The 26327-nt window shown below is 36.3% G+C and overlaps 1 protein-coding gene across 3 annotated transcripts in view; it reads left to right on the plus strand.

The window, feature by feature from the left end:
* TMEM50B (transmembrane protein 50B) overlaps positions 1 to 25820 on the plus strand; it is a 52247-nt gene extending 26427 nt beyond the window's left edge. For 2 of the 3 annotated variants that reach the window (XM_079101363.1, XM_079101364.1), the window contains exons 2-7: positions 1960 to 2099; positions 4637 to 4749; positions 6181 to 6248; positions 18269 to 18361; positions 22920 to 22977; positions 23978 to 25820. In XM_079101363.1, the coding sequence (XP_078957489.1) occupies positions 2001 to 2099; positions 4637 to 4749; positions 6181 to 6248; positions 18269 to 18361; positions 22920 to 22977; positions 23978 to 24023 (477 nt within the window). In that variant the 5' untranslated portion in view covers positions 1960 to 2000 and the 3' untranslated portion in view covers positions 24024 to 25820. Of the gene's footprint in view, positions 1 to 1956; positions 2100 to 4636; positions 4750 to 6180; positions 6249 to 18268; positions 18362 to 22919; positions 22978 to 23977 lie in introns of all 3 variants that reach the window. The other variant, XM_079101362.1, reaches the window with a different exon arrangement.
* The last annotated feature ends 507 nt before the right edge of the window (positions 25821 to 26327 follow it).

The raw sequence follows: 26327 nt of genomic DNA on the forward strand, positions 1-26327 counted from the left end.
TTTTTTTTTTTTTTTTCCCCCTGTTGGATTCCTTGCAGTCTCCTCCATGCATCTGCTGTTCATGCATTAGCTAGGAAATGAAAGGGAATTTATATTAAAGTATGTGGGGTTCTCTCTTGTGACCTACTTCTTCCCAAGATTTTGCCCCACTGTGTCCCACTGCTCTGGTGTCCTAAACTCCATCTTCTGACATCTGAAGTCAATAAGACTGCCACTGCCCCACAGTAACCCTCTAGGCTGGGAGTGGGAGTCGGTGGACTTCCTCAGGGGGAAAGCCATCTAAAAGTGGGTCCTATTCATTGTGTTTTCTTCTTGTCAAGGTAAAATCCCTTCTAGATTCTGCTGGCAGACACCTATAACCTCATTTATTTGGGAAGCTGAGGCAGGAGGATGGCAAATTTGAGATCAGCTTAGAGAACTCAGCAAGACCCTATCTAAAAATAAAAAAATCAGAGGAATGGGGCTATAGCTCAGTGTTAACACCCCTTGGTTCAATCTCCATTACAAATTTTTTTTTCTTTTTATTATTTATGGTGGCTCTGAATCACCTATTTGAATATACTGTTATTAAAAATTCCCATAGTATGCTATGCTCTTATGGCTCTTTAGTCATACTTTCTCTCTCCTTTGCTATCTATTATTGCATTGTAGATTAACTCTAAAATCTACAGGCTTAAAGCAGAATCTTGAATTCTGTGGGCCTGGAATTTGGGAAGAGTGCAAACAAGATGATTATGTATCTATGTTCCCTGTATCTGACTGCTCATCCGGGAAGGCTCAGAGTTTGGGGGTGGTGCTGTAGCTAGGACATCTAGAAGTGTCTTACTCACACATATGGCAGTCAATGCTAGCCATTGTCTGGGACCTCAGCTGGAACTGTGGACCAGTACACCTACACCTAGTCTCCCTGCAGCCTGGGAGCCTTGAAGGTTTTACACAGTGACTCAGGGCTCTAGCATTGGTGTTCCAAAGAAACATGTAATAACTGCAGTGACTTCTGTATTCTAATCTTGGAAGTGACAGTGGCAGTGATAGAAGTTACATACCATCACTTTCTCTATTTGGTTAACCAGCCCCTCAACACCTACTGGAGATTTAACCCAGGGTCTCAGTACATTCTAAGCAAGTGCTTTACCACTGAGCCACGCCCCCAGCCCTTTTTATTTATTTATTTTTATTTTATTTTTAAATTTTTTCTGGTACTGGGGATTGAACCCAGGAGTACTTAACTGCTGAGCGACATCCCCAGCCCCCCTTTTTCAATTTTTTATTTTGAGGCAGGGTCTCCCTAAGGTCTTTATGGCCTTGATAAGTTGCCAATCCTCCTGCCTCACCCTCTGGAGTCGCTAGGATTGCAGGTGTATACCATCATGCCTGGCCCTTTTTGTTCTTAATTTTTTGAGACGTGGTCTTGCTCAGTTTCCCATCTTGGCTTAAAATTTGTAATCCTCCTGCCTCAACCTCCCAGGTAGCTGGGATTATAGGTATGTACCACTATGCCAGGCCTAGTCAACCAGTCTTTTTTATTTATTCAAATTAAGGAGTAGGACATAGATTTGCCTCTCAACTGGAGAAATGTGTCAAAGAATTTACAGATTTACAGACAGGTCAGGTTCTTTTTTTTTTTTTTTTTTTTTTTTGATGCTGGGGATCAAACCTGAACGCACAGCCTTGACCTTCTTGAACTTGCACAATGTTCAACTGTTGAACTGCTTGCGCATCCCCTACTGACAGGTGTTAAAATTGCGGCGCTCACTTAGCAAATAGTGAGTTCCCCCTTGTGGTGAAGCGTAGTCCTGCATGCATCTCAATAGATCTTATTGAAGTACTGATTTTTCTTGATTATAGAATATGTTCTAAAGTCAATTTATGTTTAAAGCTTTAAGAAAGGAGTAATATTTTACTTCTTCAAAAACATTTCCATGGGTTGATTTTTTTTTTTTGTCTTTTTGTTAGTAGGATACAACACTTAATGAAAAACCCATGCTTGAGGAATAAGAATGGCAGGCTTCCTAGATAATTTCCGATGGCCAGAATGTGAATGTATTGACTGGAGCGAGAGAAGAAATGCTGTGGCTTCTGTGGTCGCAGGCATATTGGTAAGTGAGAGAGCCTGATTGGTGACATTTATGCTTCATGTTTTGCTCTGGAAATTATTGTTGGTTCCTTTGAACTGTAAGTACCTTTCCAGAGCTATTTTATTTCCTTGTTGTTTTATATAAATAATTATCAGGATTCTAGATACTGTTACAGAAAGTGGTAGGCCCTCGGTTTATTTTATCTTACAAATTTGTTAAATTTAAGATCTTTTCTTCAGTTCTAGCATTGATACATTTGTTAGAGGCAATAACATTTTTAACATAATGATACAATATGTATAAGTATGTTAGGGTCCTCAGGCTTAGAATTTTCAGGTAACCCAAAGTTACTGTGACTCACAGATGGCTGTAACACCCTCTGGCTACCAGAACTGACACCCAGTGGCTGCTCTGGGCAAGAACTAGGGTCTCTGTTTACACCTCAGTTACAGCACTGGGGGCCAGAAGAGGAAGACATTTGTGGAGGAAACTATTGCTTAATCATCATCATCATCTTCTTCTTTCTTCTTTCTTCTTCTTCTTCTTCTTCTTCCTCTTCCTCTTCCTCTTCCTCTTCTCTTTCTTCTTTCTTTTCTTCTTTCTTCTTCAATATTTTGTTATTGAAAATGTGAAGAATATAAACAGAAGTAGAGAATGGTGTAAAGGTCTCCTCTCCCCTACCCCATATACGTATCATATAGCTTCAAAAAAACAATACAGAAACAAATCACAACCAAGCTTACTTTATTGTTTTATCAACCATGCCCTGCTTCTAGTGCATTTTTTTTTTTTTTTTTTTTTTTTTTTTTTGCAGTGCTGGGGATTGAATCTGGGGCCTTGTGTTTGACAGGCAAGCACTCTACAAACTGAGCTATCTCCCCAGCCCTGTAGTGCATATTTTTGAAATAACTTTTAACATCTTACATTTTTAAAATTCATCTCTTTCATGGTACAATTCTTTCGAAGTCCATAGAAAAACCAAACCAGATTAAACCAAATAAGGTAGAGAAGGAACTGAAGATAATTGTGAGAAAATCTTCATGTAGAATTCTTTTTGATGTTTATAAGTTTTTCTGTTTTTTTTTTGGGGGGGGGGGGGGTGGGTACCGAGGTAGAGCCTAGAGGTGCTTTACCACTGAGCTACATCCTCAATTATTTTATTTATTTATTTTTGAGACAGTGTCTTGCTGAGTTGCTGGGGTTTGCCTCAAACTTGTGATCCTCCTGTCTTAGCCTCTTGAGTTGCTGGGATTATAGGCATGTGCTTACCCCCAGCTCTTTTTTTAAATTTTTTTCAAAGTGTTCCTTAACTGTGTTTGCTAATATTTTTGGGGGGAGGGGACAGGATTGGCTTTTCTTTCTCATTAAATCCTTTTCAGGTTTATTAATTATTCATAAAAGAGTTTGGGGGGCTGGGGTTGTGGCTCACTGGTAGGGCGCTTGCCTAGCATGTGTGAGGCACTGGGTTCAATTCTTAGCACCAAGTATAAATAAATGAATAAAATAAAGGTCCATTAACATCTAAAAAATATTAAAAGTTACATTGTTAAAAAAAAGAGTGTGGAAGCTTTTCATGAATGTCTTTTAACAATTTTAAAAAAATTAATTAAACTTTAAGATTACATAACTTATTATGTGAAGAGTTTATAAAATCACACATGTACTGAATTTGTCTAAGAAATTCTTGGTGCTGGGTTGTAGCTCAGTGGTAGAGTGCTTGCCTAGTACATGGGAGGTACTGGGTTTGATCCTCAATACCACATAAAAATAAACAAACAAAGAACTATAGCTGTGGCTCAGTAGTAGAGTCCTTGCCTGACATGTGTGAGGCCCTGGATTCAATACTCAGCACCACACATGAATAAGTAAAATAAAAAAGATCCATTGACAACTAAAAAAAATAAATAAATTAAAAAATAAATAAAATAATGGCATGTGTCTATCTACAGCTTAAAAAAATTTAAAAAAAGAAATTTTTTAGCAACTTGTCTACTTCAGGTCTGTTCAGTTTAGTTTATATAGAAAAATTAGATTTTATAAATTCATACTCAGTTATGAAGTGTTTAGCTAAATTACATAAATTAAACAATTGCAGTCTTAGTTTTGGAGATATGACAACTGACTCTGTACAGCTCATTTGTGGGAGCAAATGAGGGATGTTAAAATTTGGAGATATTAAAAAGGAATGTTCTGTAGAGAAAAGAAACATCAGATAATTAGGAAGTTGATTATGTTGGAGATTAGGTAAGAGAGCTTCTGTTGCATAAAATTATGGTGGATGGAAGGAACAGATAAGTCATTCCTAGATAAATTTTTTATCTAACACTGAGTGTAGAACTTCAGAATCTTATTCAGATTTGACTAGATATCTTCATCTCATCTGCTATAATGAACAAGTAAACAAGGGATTCTTATTTTTATATTTCAGCATCCAAAACTCAAAAAGTAGAATTGTTTTGTTTCATTTATATGATCTGTAGGGAAAAAGGAGTATTAAAGAGCAAATGTTGTACGAAGCAAGAGTTTTAGTGTTTTAATGTCTTGGCCTCTTTCTTAAGTTTTTCACAGGTTGGTGGATCATGATTGATGCAGCTGTGGTCTATCCAAAGCCAGAACAGTTGAACCATGCTTTCCACACGTGTGGTGTATTTTCCACATTGGCTTTCTTCATGTAAGTATGAAGGTAATTCACAATTCAAGATTATTTTTTTAAAAAGTTTCCCCTTAATGTTTACTACTTTCTTGAATAACTTAAATTTTATTGAAGCAGTGTTCTTTAACATGATAAATTTATATTCACCTTTTATTAAGTTTTTTTTTTTAAACCACCAATGCGTGTTGAATTGAGTCAGATATCTTTTCATCATCTATGAAGATTGTCATGTGATTTTTCTCCTTGTATTTGTTAAACTGGTGAATTATCCTATTTTGTCAGTTCCCAAGGTATATTTTTTCATTTTTCAGTATCTTAATAGTAATGATAATATTTTTCTTGGCAGTATTAAAAGGTGCATATTAAAATCGATGACATCTTATATTAATGAAATATGTTAAATATCTATGCACTCAACTTTTACCTTGGAGGGTCATTTCTAAAAATGTGCTCCTTGACTGTGTATACTCATATTTGGGTTCAGGGCAGGATTGACCTCAAATGAGATTGGTCTGTGGCTTTTCTTTTTTGTTAAATCACTTTCAGGTTTATCGATTATTTTACTTCTTAAAAGAGTTTCATGATGTCTTCTAATAATTTTTAAAAATATATTAAACATAAAGTAAGATTATATACTTTCCTTATTCTTTCAGAAGTTTTAATGAAAGGTTATATTATGGAAAATAAAACTGTTTAATATTCATTCAAACTGCTAAGAAAAGGCTACTATTCCTGCTACTATTAACGAACCTTACTCTTACACAGAAAGTGAAACTAGATCAAGTAGGCCTGTTGTTATGTGTGCCCTAAGTTTCTGAGTTTAAGAAATGGATTGCAGAAAATCACTTAATTTTTAACACAAGGTGAAACTGTTTAACTCTATTTTTTTTTTTTTTTTTTTTTCTTTTTTGGTGTTAGGGATTGAACCCAGGCCCCTGTGTGTGCTAAGCATACGCTGTACAACTGAGCTATACTCACAACCCCGCTTAACTCTTGATTATAATGAGAACCCTAAAATGGTATAACTAACACTGAGGCATTCCTATGTAACTGTAAAATAGGCAAAGAAATGAGAAAATTGATTGCTTTTCCATAATCTCTGGAGACAAGTGATAGAATCTCTTATAAAAAGTTTGTTTTCTGGGTGTCCTTGGGAAGAAAATAAGACTGATATTTCTATTGACTTGGATTTTTGTTAAAAGATGTACAATATGTACAATCAGAAAAATGAGAAATTATACTCCATGTATGATTTATCAAAATGTATAAATGTATTCTACTGTCATGTACAACTAATTAGAACAAATAGAAAAATTTTTTTTAAAAGTTGTGTTTAGTTATTTAAATACTAACTCAAGTAAGAAAAGAATCTTTTTCCTTCTAACTGATATGTAACACCTAGGAGAATTTTAATAGCATGAAAGCTCACCAGATATTTTTGTGTTCTAGGATAAATGCTGTGTCCAATGCTCAGGTGAGAGGTGACAGCTATGAAAGCGGCTGTTTAGGAAGAACAGGTAAAGGCACTTTGACTATTTGATGGATGCTGGCAAAACAGGAACTTACCAGTAGAAAAAACCAACTGATTATGAGTCCTTATTGCAAACTGGTAATGATGATATAGAACATTTTTTATTAACTTTTAAAAAAGTTTTAGTGTTCTTCATATCCTTAAGAAAGTTACTGTTTTGTCCTGCTAAATTGCCTGTGATATATAAAAAGTTACTATTATAGATCAATAGATCATGGACTCCAGGTTACTCTTACAGTTCTCTAGTGATAGGTTTAATCTTTTCCATAATGTTGCCCAATGATCCTACTTAGGAGATAGCTCACCATGGTCACTAACAGCATAGTAATGAATATGTTAGGGCTACAGTGCTTTCATGTCCAATTCTGATTACGTGAGTAGCCATGCTGTGAACTGCAACAAAATTGTTTAGAAGAAACATGCTATTTGTGTATAGATAAAGTATTATTTTTTGGTAGTTTGAATTCTTTTGAATTGTCATCCAATAGTATTTTTCCTTTTTTTAGGTTACAACATGTTGTGTTAGTATCCAGGGGTTTGTTTTCATTGGAGTTTCAGTACCCTGTGTAAAAGGCACAGGTGAGAAATGATTTCTAACCTACAAGGAGCAGGGAGGGTGATTTTGGTCACAGTTGGAAATTTTGAGTAGGTGGGAAAGGCAGTTTTGAAGAATGATTAAGAATAATAACAAATGCTTGTAGAAGGCTCAGTGTGCACCTGGGACTTCCTGAGTGCTTTGCAGCATTAACTCACTAATTGTCACAATAGTCCTATGAATTAAGTTCTCTTATTGTCCTCATTTTTAGATGAAGGAACTAAGGCACAGAGAACTTAATCAATAACTTGTCCAAAATCACAGAGCATGGATGCAGTGGAGCTAGGATTGAACATTGACTCTGTCTCCTCTCTGTCTCTTGCTTTCAACCACCGAGTTGTGCTTATATCCAGGATAAAGCCATTTGGTCTCTTTGGCTGAGTGTCATATAGTATCTTTTATTTCTTTTTGTCAGCTTGATTGAATATAATTTATGAACCATAAAATTCACCAATTTAAAGTGAATTACTTTGCTGAATTTTAACAAATGTTTCCAGATTGTATAATAATGCTACAATGAATACAATAAATGTCCTCATGCTCCTTTGTAGTTAATCTCTCCATCCCCACTTCTTGGCCACTACTAATCTGCTTTCTATTACTGTAGTTTTGCCTTTTTTATAATTTCATATAATATATAGTTAGCATCATGATGTTTTGAACCAAATAAAGGAGCTGTGAAGATCTTAGCTTTCTTTCTACATGATGCTTTAAGTGATACAGATTTTATAATCTTATTTCTATGAGATCTAAGCCAAAATGGGAAAGGGAGCGTGTAGTAACAAATGACAGATAAGCCTAAGGTAAAAGTTCACAATACTAATGTTTGTGTCTGTGTGTTTCTGTACTCACTTTTTAGATATATGTGTGTGTGCACGTATGCTTACTTTTTTACTGTGCTCTAACCTCAGCAGTAATGTCAAGAACGAGGGAGAGAAGCTGGGTGTGGTGGTACATGCCTGTAATCCCAGATTGGGAGATTGAGGCAGAGGATTGCAAGTTTGAGGCCAGCCTGGGCAACCTGGTGAGACCCTTTCTCAAAATAAAATAAAAAAGACTGGGTGTAGCCCAGTGGTAGAGCACTAGCCTAGCATGTGTGAGATCCTGGGTTCATTCCCTAGCAGTGCTAAGGAAAAGAAAAAAGAGACCATGAAGAAAGTAGCAGGTATTAATCAGCAAATGAAAATGTGTGAAGAGCATACAATAATTTATTTGATCATTTTGGTTTTTTTTTTGTATTTGATACTGAGACCTAGGGGGCCTCTTTCACTGAGCCACATCCCCAACTTTTTCAATTTTGAGATAGGATCTTGTTAAATTGCCCAGTCTGGCCTTGGAACTTTTGATCCTCCAACCTGAACCTCTCAGGCTGCTGGGATTATAGGTGTGTGCTATTGCAACCAGTTATTTGATTGTTTTTTTTTTTTTTTTATTAAAGAATGTATTACAGGCATTGCAGTGGATGGTTAATATTATCTCTTTTCTATAGAAAAATAAATATGGAGTTTGTATTTGCCCTTGGGTCTATCCTGGTTCCCAAGTCATATTTTTTACCCTCACTCAGTGATTGTTATGTTTTGTTCTATGAGTTAAAATTCACATGTATGTTTATATATGGTGCCTATAGTACAAATTTTGTCTAATGCTTCAAATATTAAGGGTAAACGGTCTTATAGTTCAGATCAGGCTTTGCCACACCAAGCTTTCATGTACTTACATTTATTTGTAATCTATTTAATTCCTGGAAGAATTTGTAGAACAGTATCAAAATAATAAATATACTGTAGGGGATGGGGATATAGCTCAGTTGATAGAGTGCTTGCCTTGCAAGCACAGGGGCCTGGGTTCAATCCCCAGCACTGCAAAAAAATAAATAAATAAATATACTATAAATGGATTATACTAAATATATTATAAATGTTAAGTAATAAAGCTATAAATAGGAATAGGAATTAGGTGGAAACATTTTTGTACCTAAAATATGGGTCAAGATAGATGCTCTTAATTGTTTGTTAACCTTAACTCTGAGCTTCCTGGTAGCCAAAGATTAGAGGGAAAATCTTATAGTTTTATTTTTTGCTAAACAAAAGCATACTTATTTTTTTCACATTTTTTTTGTTAGTGCATTATAGTTGTATATAATGATGGGATTTGTTGTTATCTATTCATATGTGCACACAATATAACAATACAGTTTGTCCAGTATTACTCCTTAGCACTTCCCCACTCCCTCCTTGCTTCCTACCCCTTGGTCCCTTTCTTCTACTAATCTCTTTTTAATTTTTAGGTGGTCTATCCACCACTTTCTTTTCCTTTTTTCTCTAGTTTCTGCATATGAGAAAAATATATGACCCTTGACCTTCTGAGTTTTACTTATTTTGCTTAACATGAAGGTATCTAGTTCCATCCATTTTCTTGCAAGTGATATAATTTCATTTTTCATTATGACTGAATAGAATTCCATTGTGTGTATATACCGCATTCTCTTTATCCACTCACCTGTTGATGGACACCTAGGCTGGTTCCACTCTTTGGCTATTGTGAATTGTGCTGCTATAAACATGGGTGTGCACATACCACCGTAGTAAGATGACTTTAATTCTTCAGGATAAATACTGAGGAGTGGTGTAGCTGGGTCATATGGAGGTCCTGTGCTTAGTTTTTGAGGATCCTTCACACTGATTTCCGTAGTGGTTGAACTGCTTTACAGTTGCACCAGAAGTGTTCCTTTTCCTCCACAACCTCTCCAGCACTTATTATTATTTGTATTCTTGATGAGTGCCATTCTGACAGGTGTGAGATGAAATCTCAGTGTAGTTTTGATTTGCATTTCCCTAATTGCTGATGATGTTGAACATTTTTTCATTTTTTTTTAGCCATTTGTATTTCTTTTGCAAAGTATCTGTTTAATTTGCCCCTTTATTAATTGGGTTATTTGATTTTTTAATTTGGTGTAAAGTTCTTTGAGCTCCTTATATATTCTAGATATTAATCCTCTGTCAGAAGAGTACTTCCGAGATTTTCTCCCATTCTGTGGGTTCTCTCTTCACATTATTGTTTCCTTTTCTGTACAGAAGCTTTTTAGTTTGATGCCATCCCATTTATTAACTCTTGGCATTGTTTTCTGGGCTTTAGGGGTTCTATTAAAAAAAAATCATTGTACTTAAAAGCTGGAATGTTGACCCTATGTTTTCTTCTAGGAGGAGTTGCATAGTTTTCTGGTCTCATTTCCAAGGTCTTTGATCCATTTTGAGTTGATTTTGTGCAGGGTGAGAGAGAAGGATCTGGTTTTATTCTTCTACATATGGATAACCAGTTTTTCCCAGTACCATGTGTTGAAAAGGCTATCTTTTATCCAATGTATGGTTTTGCCACCTTTGTCAAGGACTGTAGACTGACTGAGATGTGTGGGTTTTGTCTGCATCTCTATCTGTACCATTGGTCTGTGTGTCTGTTTTTATGCCAGTACATGCAGTTTTTGTTACCGTAGTTGTATATTATAGTTTAAAGTCAGGTTTTGTGATACCTCTAGCATTGCTTTTTTTTTTAAAATTTTTTATTTTATTTTATTTTAATTAAAAATCATAAATTTACATAGGGCAATGTTGTTTGATTCATTCTGTTATTTTTTTTCCTTCCTCCTCTCCCCTCCCACCCCTCTTTTCCCTCTATACAGTCCTTTCTTCCTCCATTCTTACCACCCTCCTTATCCCTAACCCTAAACCTAACCCTAGCCCTAACACTAATCCCTCCTACCCCCTCCCCTTATATGTCCTCATCTGCTTATCAGCGAGATCATTTGTCCTTTAGTTTTTTGAGATTGGCTTATCTCACTTAGCATAGCATGATATCCTCCAATTTCATCCATTTGCCTGCAAATGCCATAATTTTGTCATTCTTCATGGCAGAGTAATGTTCCATTGTATATATATGCCACAGTTTCTTTATCCATTCATCAACTGAAGGGCATCTAGGTTGGTTCCACAATCTGGCTATAGTGAATTGAGCAGCTATGAACATTGATGTGGCTGTATCTCTGTAGTATGCTGATTTTAAGTCCTTTGGGTATAGGCCAAGGAGTGGGATAGCTGGGTCAAATGGTGGTTCCATTCCAGGCTTTCTGAGGAATCTCCATACTGCTTTCCAGAGTGGCTGCACTAATTTGCAACCCCACCAGCAATGTATGAGTGTACCTTTTTCCCCACATCCTCGCCAACACCTATTGTTGCTTATGTTCTTGATAATCGCCATTCTAATTGGGGTGAGATGGAATCTTAGGGTAATTTTGATTTGCATGTCTCTTATTACTAAAGATATTGAATATTTTTTCATATATCTGTTGATTGCTTGTACATCTTCTTCTGCGAAGTGTCTGTTCATTTCCTTACCCCATTTGTTGATTGGATTATTTGTATTCTTGGTGTAGAGTTTTTTGAGTTCTTTATAGATTTGGGATATTAGCGCTCTATCTGAAGTATGAGTGGCAAAGATATTCTCCCACTCTGTAGGCTCTCTCTTCACATTACTGATAGTGTCCTTTGCTAAGAGAAAGCTTTTTAGTTTGAATCTATCCCAGTTGTTGATTCTAGCTTTTATTTCTTGTGCTATGGGAGTCCTGTTAAGGAAGTCTGCTCCTAAGCCAACAAGTTGAAGGTTTGGACCTACTTTTTCTTCTATAAGATTCAGGATCTCTGGTCTGATTCCGAGGTCCTTGATCCATTTTGAGTTGAGTTTTGTGCAGGGTGAGAGATAGGGGTTTAATTTCATTCTGTTGCATATGGTTTTCCAGTTTTCCCAGCACCATTTGTTGAAGAGGCTATCTTTTCTCCATTGAATATTTTTGGCACCTTTGTCTAGTATGAGAATTGTATTTATTTGGGTTTGTGTCCGTGTCCTCTATTCTGTACCCATTGATCTACCTGTCTATTTTGGTACCAATACCATGCCGTTTTTGTTACTATTGCTTTGTAATAGAGTTGAAGATCTGGTATTGCGATACCCCCTGCTTTGCTCTTTCTACTGAGGATTGCTTTAGCTATTCTGGATTTCTTATTCTTCCAGATGAATTCATAATTGCTTGCTCTATTCTGTAAGGTACATCATTGGGATTTTAATTGGAATTGCATTGAATCTATATAGCACTTTTGGTAGTATGGCCATTTTGACAATATTAATTCTGCCTATCAAGAACATGGAGATTTTTCCATCTTCTAAGGTTTTCTTTAATTTATTTCTTTAGTGTTCTGTAGTTCTCATTGTAGAGGTCTTTCACCTCTTTTGTGAGATTGATTCCCAAGTATTTTATTTTATTTTATTTTTTTGATGCTATTGTGAATGAGGTAGTTTTCCTAATTTCTCTTTCTGAAGATTCATCACTTACGTATAAAAATGCATTGGATTTATGAGCATTGATCTTGTAACCTGCTACTTTACTGAATTCACTTATGAGTTCTAAGAGTTTTCTGGTGGAATTTCCAGGTTCCTCTAAATATATAATCATGTCATCAGCGAACAGGGATAGTTTGAGTTCCTCTTTTCCAATTCGTATCCCTTAATTTCTTTGGTTTGTCTATTGCTCTGGCTAGAGTCTCAAGAACAATGTTGAATAGAAGTGGTGAAAGAGGGCATCCCTGCCTTGTTCCAGTTTTTAGGGGGAATGCTTTCAGTTTTTCACCATTTAGAATAATATTAGCCATGGGCTTAGCGTAGATGGCCTTCACAATGTTAAGGAATGATCCCACTACCCCAATTATCTCTAGTGTTTTGAGCATGAAGGGATGCTGTATTTTGTCGAATGCTTTTTCTGCATCTATTGAAATAATCATGTGATTCTTAACTTTTAGTCTGTTGATATGGTGAATGACATTTATTGATTTCCGGATGTTGAACCAACCTTGCATCCCTGGGATAAAACCCACTTGATCATGGTGCACTATCTTTTTAATATGTTTTTGTATGCGATTTGCTAAAATTTTGTTGAGAATTTTTGCGTCGATGTTCATTAAGGATATTGGTCTGAAATTTTCTTTTCCTCGATGTGTCTCTGTCTGGTTTAGGTATCAGGGTGATATTGGCTTCCTAGAATGAGTTTGGGAGGGTTCCCTCCTCTTCTATTTTATGGAATACTTTGAGAAGTATTGGAATGAGCTCTTCTTTAAAGGTTTTGTAGAACTCGGCTGAGAACCCATCTGGTCCCGGACTTTTCTTTGTTGGTAGGCTTTTTGATGACCTCTTCTATTTCATTGCTTGAAATTGATTTATTTAAGTTGTGTATGTCCTCCTCGTTCAGTTTAGGTAATTCATATGTCTCTAGAAACTTGTTGATGTCTTTGAGGTTTTCTGTTTTGTTGGAGTATAGATTTTCAAAATAGCTTCTAATTATGTTTTGTATTTCACGCGTGTCTGTTGTGATATTTCCTTGTTCATTCCGAATTTTAGTAATTTGAGTTTTCTCCCTCTTTCTCTTTGTTAGTGTGGCTAAGGGTTTATCAATTTTGTTTATTTTTTCAAAGAACCAACTATTTATTTTGTTAATTTTTCCGATTGTTTCTTTTGTTTCAATTTCATTGATTTCGGCTCTGATTTTAACTATTTCCTGTCTTCTACTACTTTTGGTGTTGGTCTGCTCTTCTTTTTCTAGGGCTTTGAGCTGTAATGTTAAGTCGTTTATTTGTTGATTTCTACTTCTTTTGTTGAATGTGCCCCATGAAATAAATCTTCCTCTAAGTACTGCTTTCATAGTGTCCCAGAGATTTTGATATGATGTGTCTTTGTTCTCATTTACTTCTAAGAATTTTTAAATTTCCCTCCTGATGTCTTCTGTTATCCATTCATCGTATAATAGTGTATTATTTAATCTCCCAGTATTGGAGAAGTTTCTGTATTTTATTCTGTCATTTATTTCTAATTTCAGTCCATTATGATCTGATAGAGTACAAGGTAGTATCTCTATCTCTTGTATTGCTAACAGTAGCTTTGTGGCATAAGACATGGTCTATTTTAGAGAAGGATCCATGTGCTGCTGAGAAGAATGTGTATTCGTTCTTTGTTGGATGGTATATTCTATATAAGTCGGTTGAGTCTAAATTGTTGATTGTGTTATTGAGATCTATGGTTTCTTTATTCAATTTTTGTTTGGACGATCTATCCAGCGGTGAGAGAGGTGTGTTAAAATCACCTAGTATTATTGTGTTGTGATCTATTTGATTTCTGGAATTGACAAGGATTTGTTTGACGTACATGGCTGAGCCAATGTTCGGGGCATAGATATTTATGATTGTTATGTCTCGCTGATTTATGCTTCCCTTAAGCAGTATGTAATGTCCTTCTTTATCCCTTCTGACTAGTTTTGGCTTGAAGTCCGCATTATCTGAAATGAGGATGGATACTACAGCTTTTTTGCTGTGTCCGTGTGCATGGTATGTTTTTTCCCATTCTTTCACCTTTAGTCTATGGGTATCTCTTTCTATGAGATGGGTCTCTTGCAGGCAGCATATTGTTGGATTTTTCTTTTTAATCCAATCTGCCAGTCTATGTCTTTTGATTGATGAGTTCAGGCCATTAACATTCACGGTTATTATTGTGATATGATGTGTATTCCTAGTCATTGGACTCATTTTTGTTTTTCGACATGATTTGGTTTCTCCTTTATTTGGCTATTCCCTTAGGCTAGTTCCTCCCGTTGCTGATTTACATTGTTGTTTTTCATCTCTTCCTCATGGAATATTTTGCTGAGAATGTTCTGTAATGCTGGCTTTCTTTTTGTAAATTCCTTTAGCTTTTGTTTACCATGGAAGGATCTTATCTCATTGTCAAATCTGAAAGTAAGTTTTGCTGGGTATAAAATTCTTGGTTGGTATCCATTTTCTTTCTGGGCTTGGTAAATGTTGTTCCAGGCCCTTCTAGCTTTTAGAGCCTGGATTGAAAAATCTGCTGATATTCTTATTGGTTTCCCCCTGAATGTAATTTGATTCTTTTCTCTCGCGGCCTTTAAAATTCTGTCTTTATTTTGTATGTTAGGTATTTTCATTATAATGTGCCTTGGTGTAGGTCTGTTGTAATTTTGCATATTTGGAGTCCTATAAGCCTCTTGTACTTGGTTTTCCATTTCATTCTTCAGATTTGGGAAATTTTCTGATATTAGTTCATTGAATAGATTGTTCATTCCTTTGGTTTGTTTCTCTAAGCCTTCCTCAATCCCAATAATTCTTAAATTTGGCCTCTTCATGATATCCCATAATTCTTGTAGATTCTGTTCATGATTTCTTACCGTCTTTTCTGTTTGGTCAACCTTGTTTTCAAGATTAAATATTTTGTCTTCAATATCTGAGGTTCTGTCTTCCAGGTGATCTATTCTATTGGTTATGCTTTCTATGGAGTTTTTAACTTGGTTTATTGTTTCCTTCATTTCAAGGATTTCTGTTTGGTTTTTTTTTTTCAGTATCTCTAACTCTTTATTTAAATGTTCTTTTGCTTCCCTTATTTGCTCTTTTAACTGTTGATTGGTGCGTTCATTTAATGCCTGCATTTGTTCTTTCATCTCCTCGTTTGCTTCCCTGATTGTTTTAATTATGTACATTCTGAACTCCCTTTCGGACATTTCTTCTGCTGTGCTGTCATTGGGTTTTATTGATATAGTATCTAGGTTTGTTTGGGACATTTTCTTCCCTTGTTTTCTCATATTGGTCAGATGTCAGTGGGACTCTGTGATGTTGTAGATTTCCTCTATTGGCTTATATTGTCCCTGTAGATTTCCAGTGTATCACCTACCAGCCCTCAGTAGCCTGAAGTCTTGGATTAACTTGATAATGTAGTGCCTCCGAAGAATGCTGCCCCTAGCCCGCTACTGGTTCCAGGGAGAGAGACCTGGAGAGGTCTCTTGCTGCCCAGCCCTGGTCCCAGAGGGTGGTTGCAGGTCGGAGGTCTCCACTGGCTTGGGGACTTTTGGCTGGCTCTGTGTAGACAGGCTCTCACTGGGCAGTTTGCCCCGAGAAGCTAGCCTAGAGAGGCGCTTCCCGCCGGGGGGGGGGGGGGGGGGGGGGGGGGGGGGGGGGGGGGGCTGGGCTGCTTGGGGAAGTCCCTGGCGCCCTGTGCTGGTCACTGAAGCAACCTGCGGGTGGGCCGGAGCTGGCAGCGGGGCGGGCTGGAGCTGACCGCGCTGCTTTCTGTGCAGAAAGGCTCTCACTGGGGGCCTGCTCCGTGAGGGTGGAGATTCTGTCCCTGTGGGAGTAGCTCACCGCCAGAGTCCACAGAGCTGCCTGGGGGGAGACTCTTATCTGCCCTGCCCTACTCTAATAAGCCGCTCGAATCCGGGCCTGCCGCCCAACTGAGCTTCACTGGGTGGGGGAGACTCACCCCGTGGTTATATTTTAGTCCGAGTCTCTCAATGCCTCCCCTTCTTGAATCCTGGGCTCTGGAGCGACTGGAGATGCAGTCACCCTCTAGTCCGCCATCTTGGATCCGCATTGCTTTTTTGACTTCAAATTTCTTTGGCTATTCTGGATCTTTTATTCTTCCAAATGAATTTTTGGACTGTTTTTTCTAGTTCTGTGAAGGATGTCTTTAGTATTTTAATGCGGATTGCTTTCTGTATATTGCTTTTGGTCGCATACTCATTTTTTCTTTTTTTTTTTTTCTCTTGGCTTTTGAATAGTTTATTTATATTGTATATCATAGTTTCAACTGTAGACGATTATGATGCTAATTTATTGTTCCTTGGTTTCATCTTTGTATAAGATATAGCCAAGACTGAAGAAACCAAATACGTGTGTTTACTGTAGCATGTCTTCAAGTTAGTGGGACATAGTTCAGGGATATAGAAGGGTCTGAATTAATTAAAATCATCCACTTGATTAAATGTCTGTAAATCTTCCTAATTCTTACTATAGTTTATTTAATATCTATTGTAAATTATGTGACTTTAACTTCCTCTGTTTTTAAGTAAATTTAACAAGGTAGAGTCTTACCTGGTTTTCGTTTCAAGCATTGTAAGTCATATACCAAAGATATTAGTTATGACTTCAGCGTGTACAAAGAGAATTATTTTATTACTTTTATTAATCATTTCTAATGCCACCTGAAGGGTACAGGCTAGCAAAGCCTGGCCTTGACTTGTGCTGTGTATGTCACCTGTGATAGCTTCACGGCCCAAAGGACAGTGAAGAATCACTGGTCAGAGCTCACAGCCAAAGCATTCCAGAGCTGGTCAGCATCATTGCCGCCCCAGTTAAAAACCAAGTCAGTGAGAAGAGCATACTCATTTTTCAAGAGAATTTTTTTCTTGTTTAATTGTATTAGAAAGTTTAACATGTATGGCCATATGTAAAGGACATGATGGAAAATAACTACAAGATTTAAAAAAAGTAGTTCCTTTTATTCATGTTAGATAAAAGCTGGGATTATATATAGTTTAGAGGAAGAAATTAACTTAATTAGGAATTTCTGGAGATCTGCTTTGCATTTTAAAATTTAAATCAACTGAAGGCCTATTCTTTCAGCTATCACCCATTCTAATCATGCTGAGTTTTGATCAGCGTTTCTTGCCTAGTTGGTGTCTAAAACATATATGGAATCTATATTCACTTAGTAACAGAATATCTGCAATTGAGGCAAATTTAGTTTTCAATTATGAAAATTGGCTAGGAGTTTATTTTTATGTCAATAGAACTTTGTTCCTTTTCTACAGGGTGATGGGCAGTCAATATACATGTGAAACAGGGTCTGACACAAATATTGACGTGCTTTCTTAAAAATGTGCTGAGTCCACTTGAGTGTCTGGATGGTATTGTTGTTGAGATTCTAGAATTCCACACAATACAGGGTTTAATAGATACTTCTGACCTTGAACTTTCCAAGAGTATGTGGTACAGGTTGCCTGCCTCAACTGTAAAAAACTTGAATATGCTCCTGAAGACCAGCAGCTGTTTATACCGTATTGAGGGATGGTGTACTTTTAGAAGCTCATCATTGATTAAAAGGAAGCATGTTGGTCCTTGTTCATTTGCAGTCTCAGTCCTGCCTGGTGATGGCTGTCTGCAGTATACACATGCTGCTTCTTATAAAGCAATTACTTTGATAAATATACAGGACACTTTTCCAGTTAGGATTTAATTGAATAATTACCAAGGCAGTTTGCCTAGTTTTCTCAGATACTAGTTTCTCTAACCAGTAAAAAGGTAACTTTTCTTTCTTTTTTCCTTTTCAGGTATGGCTTAATCCCTTTTAGGTTTTTTTGTTTTGTTTCATTTTGTTTTTTTGGTGTGTGTGTATTTTAATCTTCAGTTAACTACTGTAGCAGATTTATATAAATATGTGCATAATATACATTAGATAGTGTTTCTAGTGTTCTGTATTCCTAAGACATTATAGAACTGCAAAAATGAACAAAATCATAAAGCCTCTTATTTATACAGGTGCTCGAGTTTGGCTCTTCATTGGTTTCATGTTGATGTTTGGGTCACTTATTGCTTCCATGTGGATTCTTTTTGGTGCATATGTTACCCAAAGTAAGTATGTACTCCTTCTTTATTTAGTAGGACAAATTTAGATATCTTCCATATTTGACTTAGTTCGTGAAGTTCACCTGGAGTAAACTTTAGTGTAATTATTGAGTTAGCTGAAAGCTGTTCCTCTGCATGAAGAGTTGTTAGCCATTAATAAAACCTTCACTGTGCAACAGGATGATTTCAGTTAGGAAATTCCAGCCATTAATGAAGCCTGACCTCCCAGCCATCTCTAGAGTTTTGTTTCCCTTCCTTACCTTGGACAGCCAGTCTCTTCCACTAGAGGCCATTTATTGGGGGTTGACTTGATAAAAGTGAGAAACCAGTGTAGATCTGTAGTCGGTCCCCATCTACACAATTCTGAAATCCTCAAAATGTTCACAATTAAGTTTTTCATAAACAGTTTGACAGCGGAACCTGACCTAAACTGATAGGCAGCACATTATGGTCTTTAGCCCATTGAATCCAAGTATTTAAATGTTTTATTGCAAGAATGAATTTGAAGCTGGGTATGGTGACACACACCTGTAATCCCAGCAACACCGGAGACAGAGGTGGGATGATCACAAGTTTGAGGCCAACCTTAGCAATTTAGCAAGATCCTTTTTCAAAATAAAAAATAAGAACTGGGGATGTAGCTCAGTGGTAAAGCACCCTGGTTTTAATCTCCACTACAAAAATAAATACAAAAAATAAATTCAAATATACGTGATTTTTAGATGTTGGTCTGGACCCAGCTTGAAGTGCTATGTAACATATATGTTTTATGTTTTTGTTCTTAAATCTGAAAAATTCTGAATTCTAATGCCTAACTTGCCCTCAGGATTTCAGATAAGGGCTATGGACCCCAGTGTTTTCTACTGACACTTTCCAACTTCAACCTGTACTTTTAAAATTATTACTATAAAGAGAAGTTTAATAAGTGCAGGACCAAAGACATGTATACCCTTCCTACAGAAACAGTTAATGCAGGGAATGTGCCTTTATATCACCATTCTGAATTTTCTGGCTTTGCTAGGTGCCATAGCTTTTTATCCAGGTTGGAGGTAAAAAGCAAAACCTGGTCTCAGCAGTCTCTAGAAGCATTGGAAGAGGCTGTTTCACTGGCTTTCTTCCCAAAGATAGGAGTTGGTTTCAGAGAACATTATTTGTCCTCTGACCTCTCTACCTCTGGAATCTCTTTGTGCTTCCCTTAATGGTCATCTCTCTTTATAATAATCCACAGCTGATCTTTAAATACTTTTGATAGTATTTCTTAAGTTTCATTGATTGATCAGTCTAAGATCTTTGGAATGCCTTTGTCTTTCATTTGATACAAGTTTTAAGTGAGAGGTCAAGAAAGACTATGGTTTACTAATGTTTAAGTAACGTTACTCACCAAAGATATCTAAAATGTGTTATTTTAGTTAATTAAAAATATTAATAGAGCTGAGCATGGTGGTGCATACCTATAATCCCAGTGACTTGGAAAGCTGAGGTCGGAGGATTGTAAGTTCAAAGCCAGCCTTGGCAATTTAGTGAGATCCTGTCTCAAAATAAAAAATAAAGGGGCTGGGGCTGTGGCTCAGTGGTGGAGTGCTTGCCTAGCATGTGTGAGGCACTGGGTTTAATTCTCAGCACCACATATAAATAAATGAATAAAATAAAGACCCATCAACATCTAAAAAGAAATATTAAAAATATAAAAATAAAAAGGGCTAGGTATGTGTTTCAGTGCTTAAGTGCTCCTGGATTTAACCCCCCAGTATCCCCCAGAAAAATTATTGATAGAGTGCTGGGGGTATAGCTTAGGGGTGGAGGCCCTGGGTTCAATCCCTAGCATCTAAAAAACATGCACTAAGAGAGCCACATGGTTTTAGGATAAAGACCATCAGAAGGAAAGTACTTTTCAAAAAGAGCTTCATTGAAATGTAATTTATATAATATATAATTCAACAATTTAAAGTGTACAATTCAGTGTTTTTCGTATATTCACAGAGTTGTCCTCCCATTTTAGAACATTTTTGTCACTTCAGTAAGAAGCCCCATGCCCACTGTGCTGTATTCCCCATTACCCGCCCTACCAGCCCTAGTAACCACAAGTGTACCTGCCTATTTCATATAGGAAAATATACTTTAAGCCTATTTATCTCTGACTCAAAAAGGGTGAGCTGCTATCACTGATTTCCTTGAAAGGTTTGTATAGTTAGGTTAAAAGAAAAACTTTAACTGGGTAAGGTGGCATGCATCTATAATCCCAGTAGCTGGGTGAGACTGAGACAGGAATATGGAAAGTTCAAAACCAGCTTCAGCAATGGTCAGGTGCTAAGCAACTCAGTGAGACCCTGTCTCTAAATAAAATACAAAGTAGGCCTGGGAGTGGGGTTCAGTGCCCCTGAGTTCAATCCCTGGTACCCTCCCTCCACCAAAAAAAAAAAAAAAAAAAAAAAAAAGATGAAACTTTAGACCATTGTCTAGTTTATTTGAGCAAAGAATGAATCATGAATTGGGCAGCACCCAGAACCATACAGGTTCAGAGAGCTTCATCTAGCAGCAGGAGGAGCAAGCATTGTAGGCTGAACACAGAAGCAAAGTAAAGACATCTTCCATTACAAGAAATACATTCCTATATTAGGTTTCATTTGTTTATATACTGAGGTAGGTTTTTTGGTACCTTTTTGTAGTTTGATGACCTGCTTATTTTAATAGTTACTTCAAGCAGAACATGAAATTTTCCAGTTTCTATAGTGAAAATGGAAATAAGTTGTCATTTCTGTAAGGTATGTAGGGAAGTGTTATTTATAAAGGTTGTATACTCATTGGTTCTATCTTAATCTTTAAGAACTAGTGCATTTTGAGAAATTTCTTAATTATGGATGTTGTCTTATTTCAACAGCATTGCTCAATATATATAATCTTCTATTTGTAAAAGTAAATATACTTTTATTTCAGAAGACATTCTAACATGTTTCCAATCTTTTACTGTACAAATTTTCTTGAACTGTTAATATTCATGATAGCAGCTATAATTTATATAGAGGTTGAGCATCACAAATTGGAAAATCTGATATCCAAAATGCTCCAAAATCCAAACTTTAATTGCTGATATGATGTCACAAGTAGAAAATTTCAGAGGACCACATGTGATGAGTTATGGTCAAAACATAGGTGCACTGAAAATATTGTGTAAACTCACCTTCAGGCTATTGTATAAGGTGTAAATGAAACATAACTGAATTTCTGTTTAGACTTTGGTAGTACTCCCAACTTACTTCATTATGTATATGCAAATATTCCAAAATCTGAAAAAATATGAAATGTGAAATGCATCTGTTGCTGAGTATTTGGGATAAGGTATATTCAACCTGTACCTAGGAACTGTGTACCTAAGCAGTATATACATAGCTACTCTTTTAATTTTGATTTTATGAGGTAGATACCCATAATGCCCATTTTATGTATGCATAAACCAAGATATATTGAGATTAAGTAATTTGCCTAAGATCATATGCGTATTAGTCCACGATAGAATTAGGATGCAATCCCAGGAATTGGGCTCAAACTTGGAACTCTCAACTAATTGCCTTTTTTTTTTTTTTTTTTTTTTTTTTTTTGCTATGATGCTGCAAACTTAAATCAGTTTCTTCATCCTGTCCAGTATTTTTAAATCAACCTGTATAGTTTAAAAAAAGTTAATTATCCAGAAACATATAAGTAATTTCTAATTTTTTTCTCTTCCTATGAAAATAGTAACCATTTCCTCCAGGATAGTCAGTGAAAAAATATGATATAGGTCATATTTGTAATATAACTCCTGAATTAATGAAAGAAAATATATTAGCAGACGATAAAATAATCAGAGATTAATTTGTTCTTTCTAACATTTTATATTTCTAGGCAAGTGCTGTACCACTGAGCTACATTCCTAACCCCATTTTATATTTCTATATTTCTATATTTATATTGGTCATAGGAAGCAGAAGGACAAGCTGGCCAGGTGTGGTGGCACATGCTTATACCCTAGCCATTCAGGAGGCTGAAGAGATGGCAAATTGGAGGCCAGCTTTAGCAACTTGGCAAGACCCTGTATCAAAATAAAAAAAATACAAAGGACTAAGGATGTATCTCAGTGGTAAAATGCTCCTAGTCTTAACTTCTGTACCCTCTAAACCTACCAAAAAAACCAAAAAATCCTGCTTCCTTAGCACTGGTTTATGTGTGTGTGTGTTTTGTTTTTGAGACAGGGTCTTGCTATGTTGCCCATGCTGGTCTCAAACTTCTGGGCTGAAGCCATCCTCCGGTCTCAACTTCTCAAGTAGCTGGGACTAAAGGCACCAGCTCTAAACACTTTTGATATAGTTAGAACCATAGCAATTACTTTAGACAAAAAGAAAATCTGCTAAGAGCTGTCTTTGGGAGAATGAAATGGGTGTTTTCTTATTTCAGTTTCATTATAGATGTCTCAGAGTTGATGAATAGTAGTATGTTCTAATATGCAGAGTGTGTCGTTATGAATGGCACTGACTTTCTTACTGCCATTTGTCTTTGTAATCTTCTAATCCATTTTACTTTGCATGTGCAGATACTGATGTTTATCCAGGACTAGCTGTGTTTTTTCAAAATGCTCTTATATTTTTTAGGTAAGTTGCTTGATTTATTAACTACTTTTTTAAAAAATTCTTTTAGTTATAGATGGACACAATACCTTTATTTTATTTATTTATTTTTATGTGGTGCTGAGAATCAAACCCAGTGACTCACACATGCTAGGCAAGCTCTCTACTACTGAGTCACAACCTCAGCCCTCTTAACTACTTCTGTAACACAGAGATGCCATTTCTTTTATGAGAGCAGCATGTACATGGAACATGCATGAGTCCCTTGGATTATTTCAAAAGGATAGGACTTCTTTAAACTATAAAAATCCCTCTATTACATAAGAGCACACATAGGCCTTTTAATTAGGGGTTCTTCCATGTGACAAGACCTCAGCTGGATACTTTATATGTAAGTTACCTTTTTAATTCTCATTTAATGTTTCAATATATGTATATCAGGTGTTAGTCCCATTTTATAGATGAGAGAATAAGGCTCAAAGCTTACTTGATACCCAGCTAGTAAATGCAAGCAAGGATTTGAACCCAGACAATTGTTTTTATTAAAACAACAACCATGTATTGTTTACCTTTATTAAAAACAAGAAAAAGAAATTAGATTTAATACATGTTATATGTTTTATGCATGTTATATCCAAAACCTGGTGGGACTTGAGCTTTCTGATTGAGTTCTTAAGACAAATTAAAGCAGGTGTAAAAATAACATTACAAGTATTTCTTGCCAGGTGTGATGGTGCATGCCTTGTAATCCCAGCAACTCAGGAGGTGGAGACAGGAGGATTACAAATTCAGGGCCAGCCTGGGCAATTTAGTGAATCCTGGCTTTAAGAAGGAGTACTTAAACTCAGCCATCATTGTTAAACTGCTTTACAAAATAAGTGAATTCAGATACCACTACCATGAGCTTTCGTTGAGTTTTTAAAATGGATACAAAGGGATCAATGAAGATCAATGTTTAGAAAACAAATTCTGTGTTACTTGTTCATTTGTTTCTTTCTCATGATTTTTATTTGTATTTTTCTAGCACTCTGATCTACAAATTTGGAAGAACTGAAGAGCTCTGGACCTGAGATCACTTCTTAAATCACATTTTCCTTTTGTTATATTCTATTTGTAGATAGGTTTTTATCTCTTGGTATAATTTACACATTGCCAAATGGAATAGATTGTACATTAAATGTTTAGTTTCTTTACATTTTTACGCCTGAGTTTTGAAATAGTTTTCTGAAATTCCTGTCCTTTTTTTTTCATTGACTAGACTGTTAATATGTACATAATGTAAGACTGTATAGATTGGATGATGAGTATCAGTTTTTTATTCCCGAGATTTAAAGCTTGATCTGTTCCCTGAGCCAGGGTTGTGTCATCATGTTCAGAGGAAAATACTCTGTCTCAGTGTCTCCAATTTCTAAAGATGTGCAAAAAATACAGCTCCGTATACATTGGAGTAAGCATTGAGCCATTAAAAAAGGTATTTCTGCAAGTTGTAATTTATTTTGGCTTACAAATGAAATTTTTTAAGGGAAAAATGTTTGTTCCTATATATTAAAGAAGTGGACTTTTATATGAAGATTTTTTAAATGCCCAAGGACTAGTTTGAAGGACTTTTCTTTTAAAAAGAATTCCTCCAATATGATTTTATCTGGGAAGGATATAATCATATAAATTCAGTTTGTATGATTAATGTAAAGGCTGTAAGGCAGCTCATCTGTGTTCTTCCCATAAAAGCAGCTTAAGTGATCTACTGGGTTATCTTTTGACAGCCCATCCTTATCTGACATGACATGGTTTCATAGCAAGCAAGCTTGAGACAGCTGCAGCTTAGAAGCATGAACCATATATTTTTTAAAAAATACAATAACTAGTTTTAAATATAAAGCACTTCTTCCCAAAGGGGATTATTATGACCTAGTGAAAACTTAGGCATTTCATCCATTTAGTGACAGACTGCAAGTCTCTTTTTGTTCTGACTCTCTCTCAAACTTTGGGTGAACAGTTGCTGCAAAATTCATCTTCAACTGAAAGTTCACACTCTGATCCAATACTTCTTTTACCGAGTTTGAAATGCTGTATTTGCACTGTGTTCCTATGGACCTTTTTTTGCCACTGTTGCTTTCCTTTGTTATAAAGATTTTATGTTGCACTTTTCCCCAGAGGGGTTTTATGGAGCCTTTTGCTGTAAACAGAATGGTACAATGGTGGTATATGCAACTTCTAATGCAAGCCTTATTTTGCATAACTCCTCTCCTCTCTGAGAGGACTTGCTGTGGGCAGCGAATGAAGCAGTTGCGGAATGCTGTGCCTTTTTTCTGGACGCCATCTTCTTTCTTGTTTCCTAAAATGGCAGTTTTCTTGTTTCCTAAAATGGCAGTGAGCTTTGTCTTGCTTCCAGGGAATCATAAGACTGACGACTTTTTCCCAGCCTTTCCACCTGTTGCAGTGCACATGACTGCTCACACACTCTATTATGTGTTGGAGAAAACGGACCATAAAATTTGGTTTGCTGTTCGCTTTTCGGTTGTTCAAGTATACTGATCAACAAAGGAGTCCATCCTTATAAAATAAGGAGAAACAATGCCCAGACTGTAAAATGCTGGTGTGAAGGTTTATGAAGGGCATCCCTGAAGACCGACTCAAAATGGTGGTGGCGGTCTTTCTGCTCCTGACTGACATGAATTTGTTTTTAATTGTGAGCAAGTCATTTAATTTCCTGTGTTTATTTTCTCATTAAAGAAGAAGAGAGATAATGTTAGTATCCACCTCACAGAGATTGTGAGTTCATAGAATCCTTGGTAATCAATAAAAACACGTGATTCCCTTAATAAAAGTGTCACTGTTACACAGGTTCAGTGGCTATTGAGTCTGAATGTCTTGTGTTTTCACTAATGGGGGAAAAAAAAAAACAGGCTGGATTTCACCATTACATAATTTTTTCTCTAAGAAAAAAACATGCATTACTTTAATGAGTTTTGAAAACTTGAAAGGTCAATATCAAACCACATACCTTGGCCACTTGATCAAGAACCCCACAGTGTTTAGCATACATGCATTGAACTTATGTTCTCTCTATTTTTCGCTGGTAGAAGAAGGTGTCCGGTCGTGTGAACTCACGAGTATTTGTTTTCGTTGCTCTTTTATAGACTGAATTCCTTCATATGAATTTCTGCCAATTGTATGAGTTTATCCCAGTTCTTCCATGCCACTCTCCTGTCACCACTCATGTTGATTTTGATGAAAGTTTGTGGAAGTTTGGGGCTACTTTTACATATTTTAAGGTCAAATGACAACTCATTTAAGCCCTCATTTAAGGAGGAGAAACATCTAAGGCTAATTTTATTCTGTAAACATATTATTCATTTTCTGAACTGAGGATT

Source organism: Sciurus vulgaris (genome assembly GCF_902686455.1).
Source record: "Sciurus vulgaris genome assembly, chromosome: 10".
In the NCBI taxonomy this organism is placed as follows: Eukaryota; Metazoa; Chordata; class Mammalia; order Rodentia; family Sciuridae; genus Sciurus; species Sciurus vulgaris.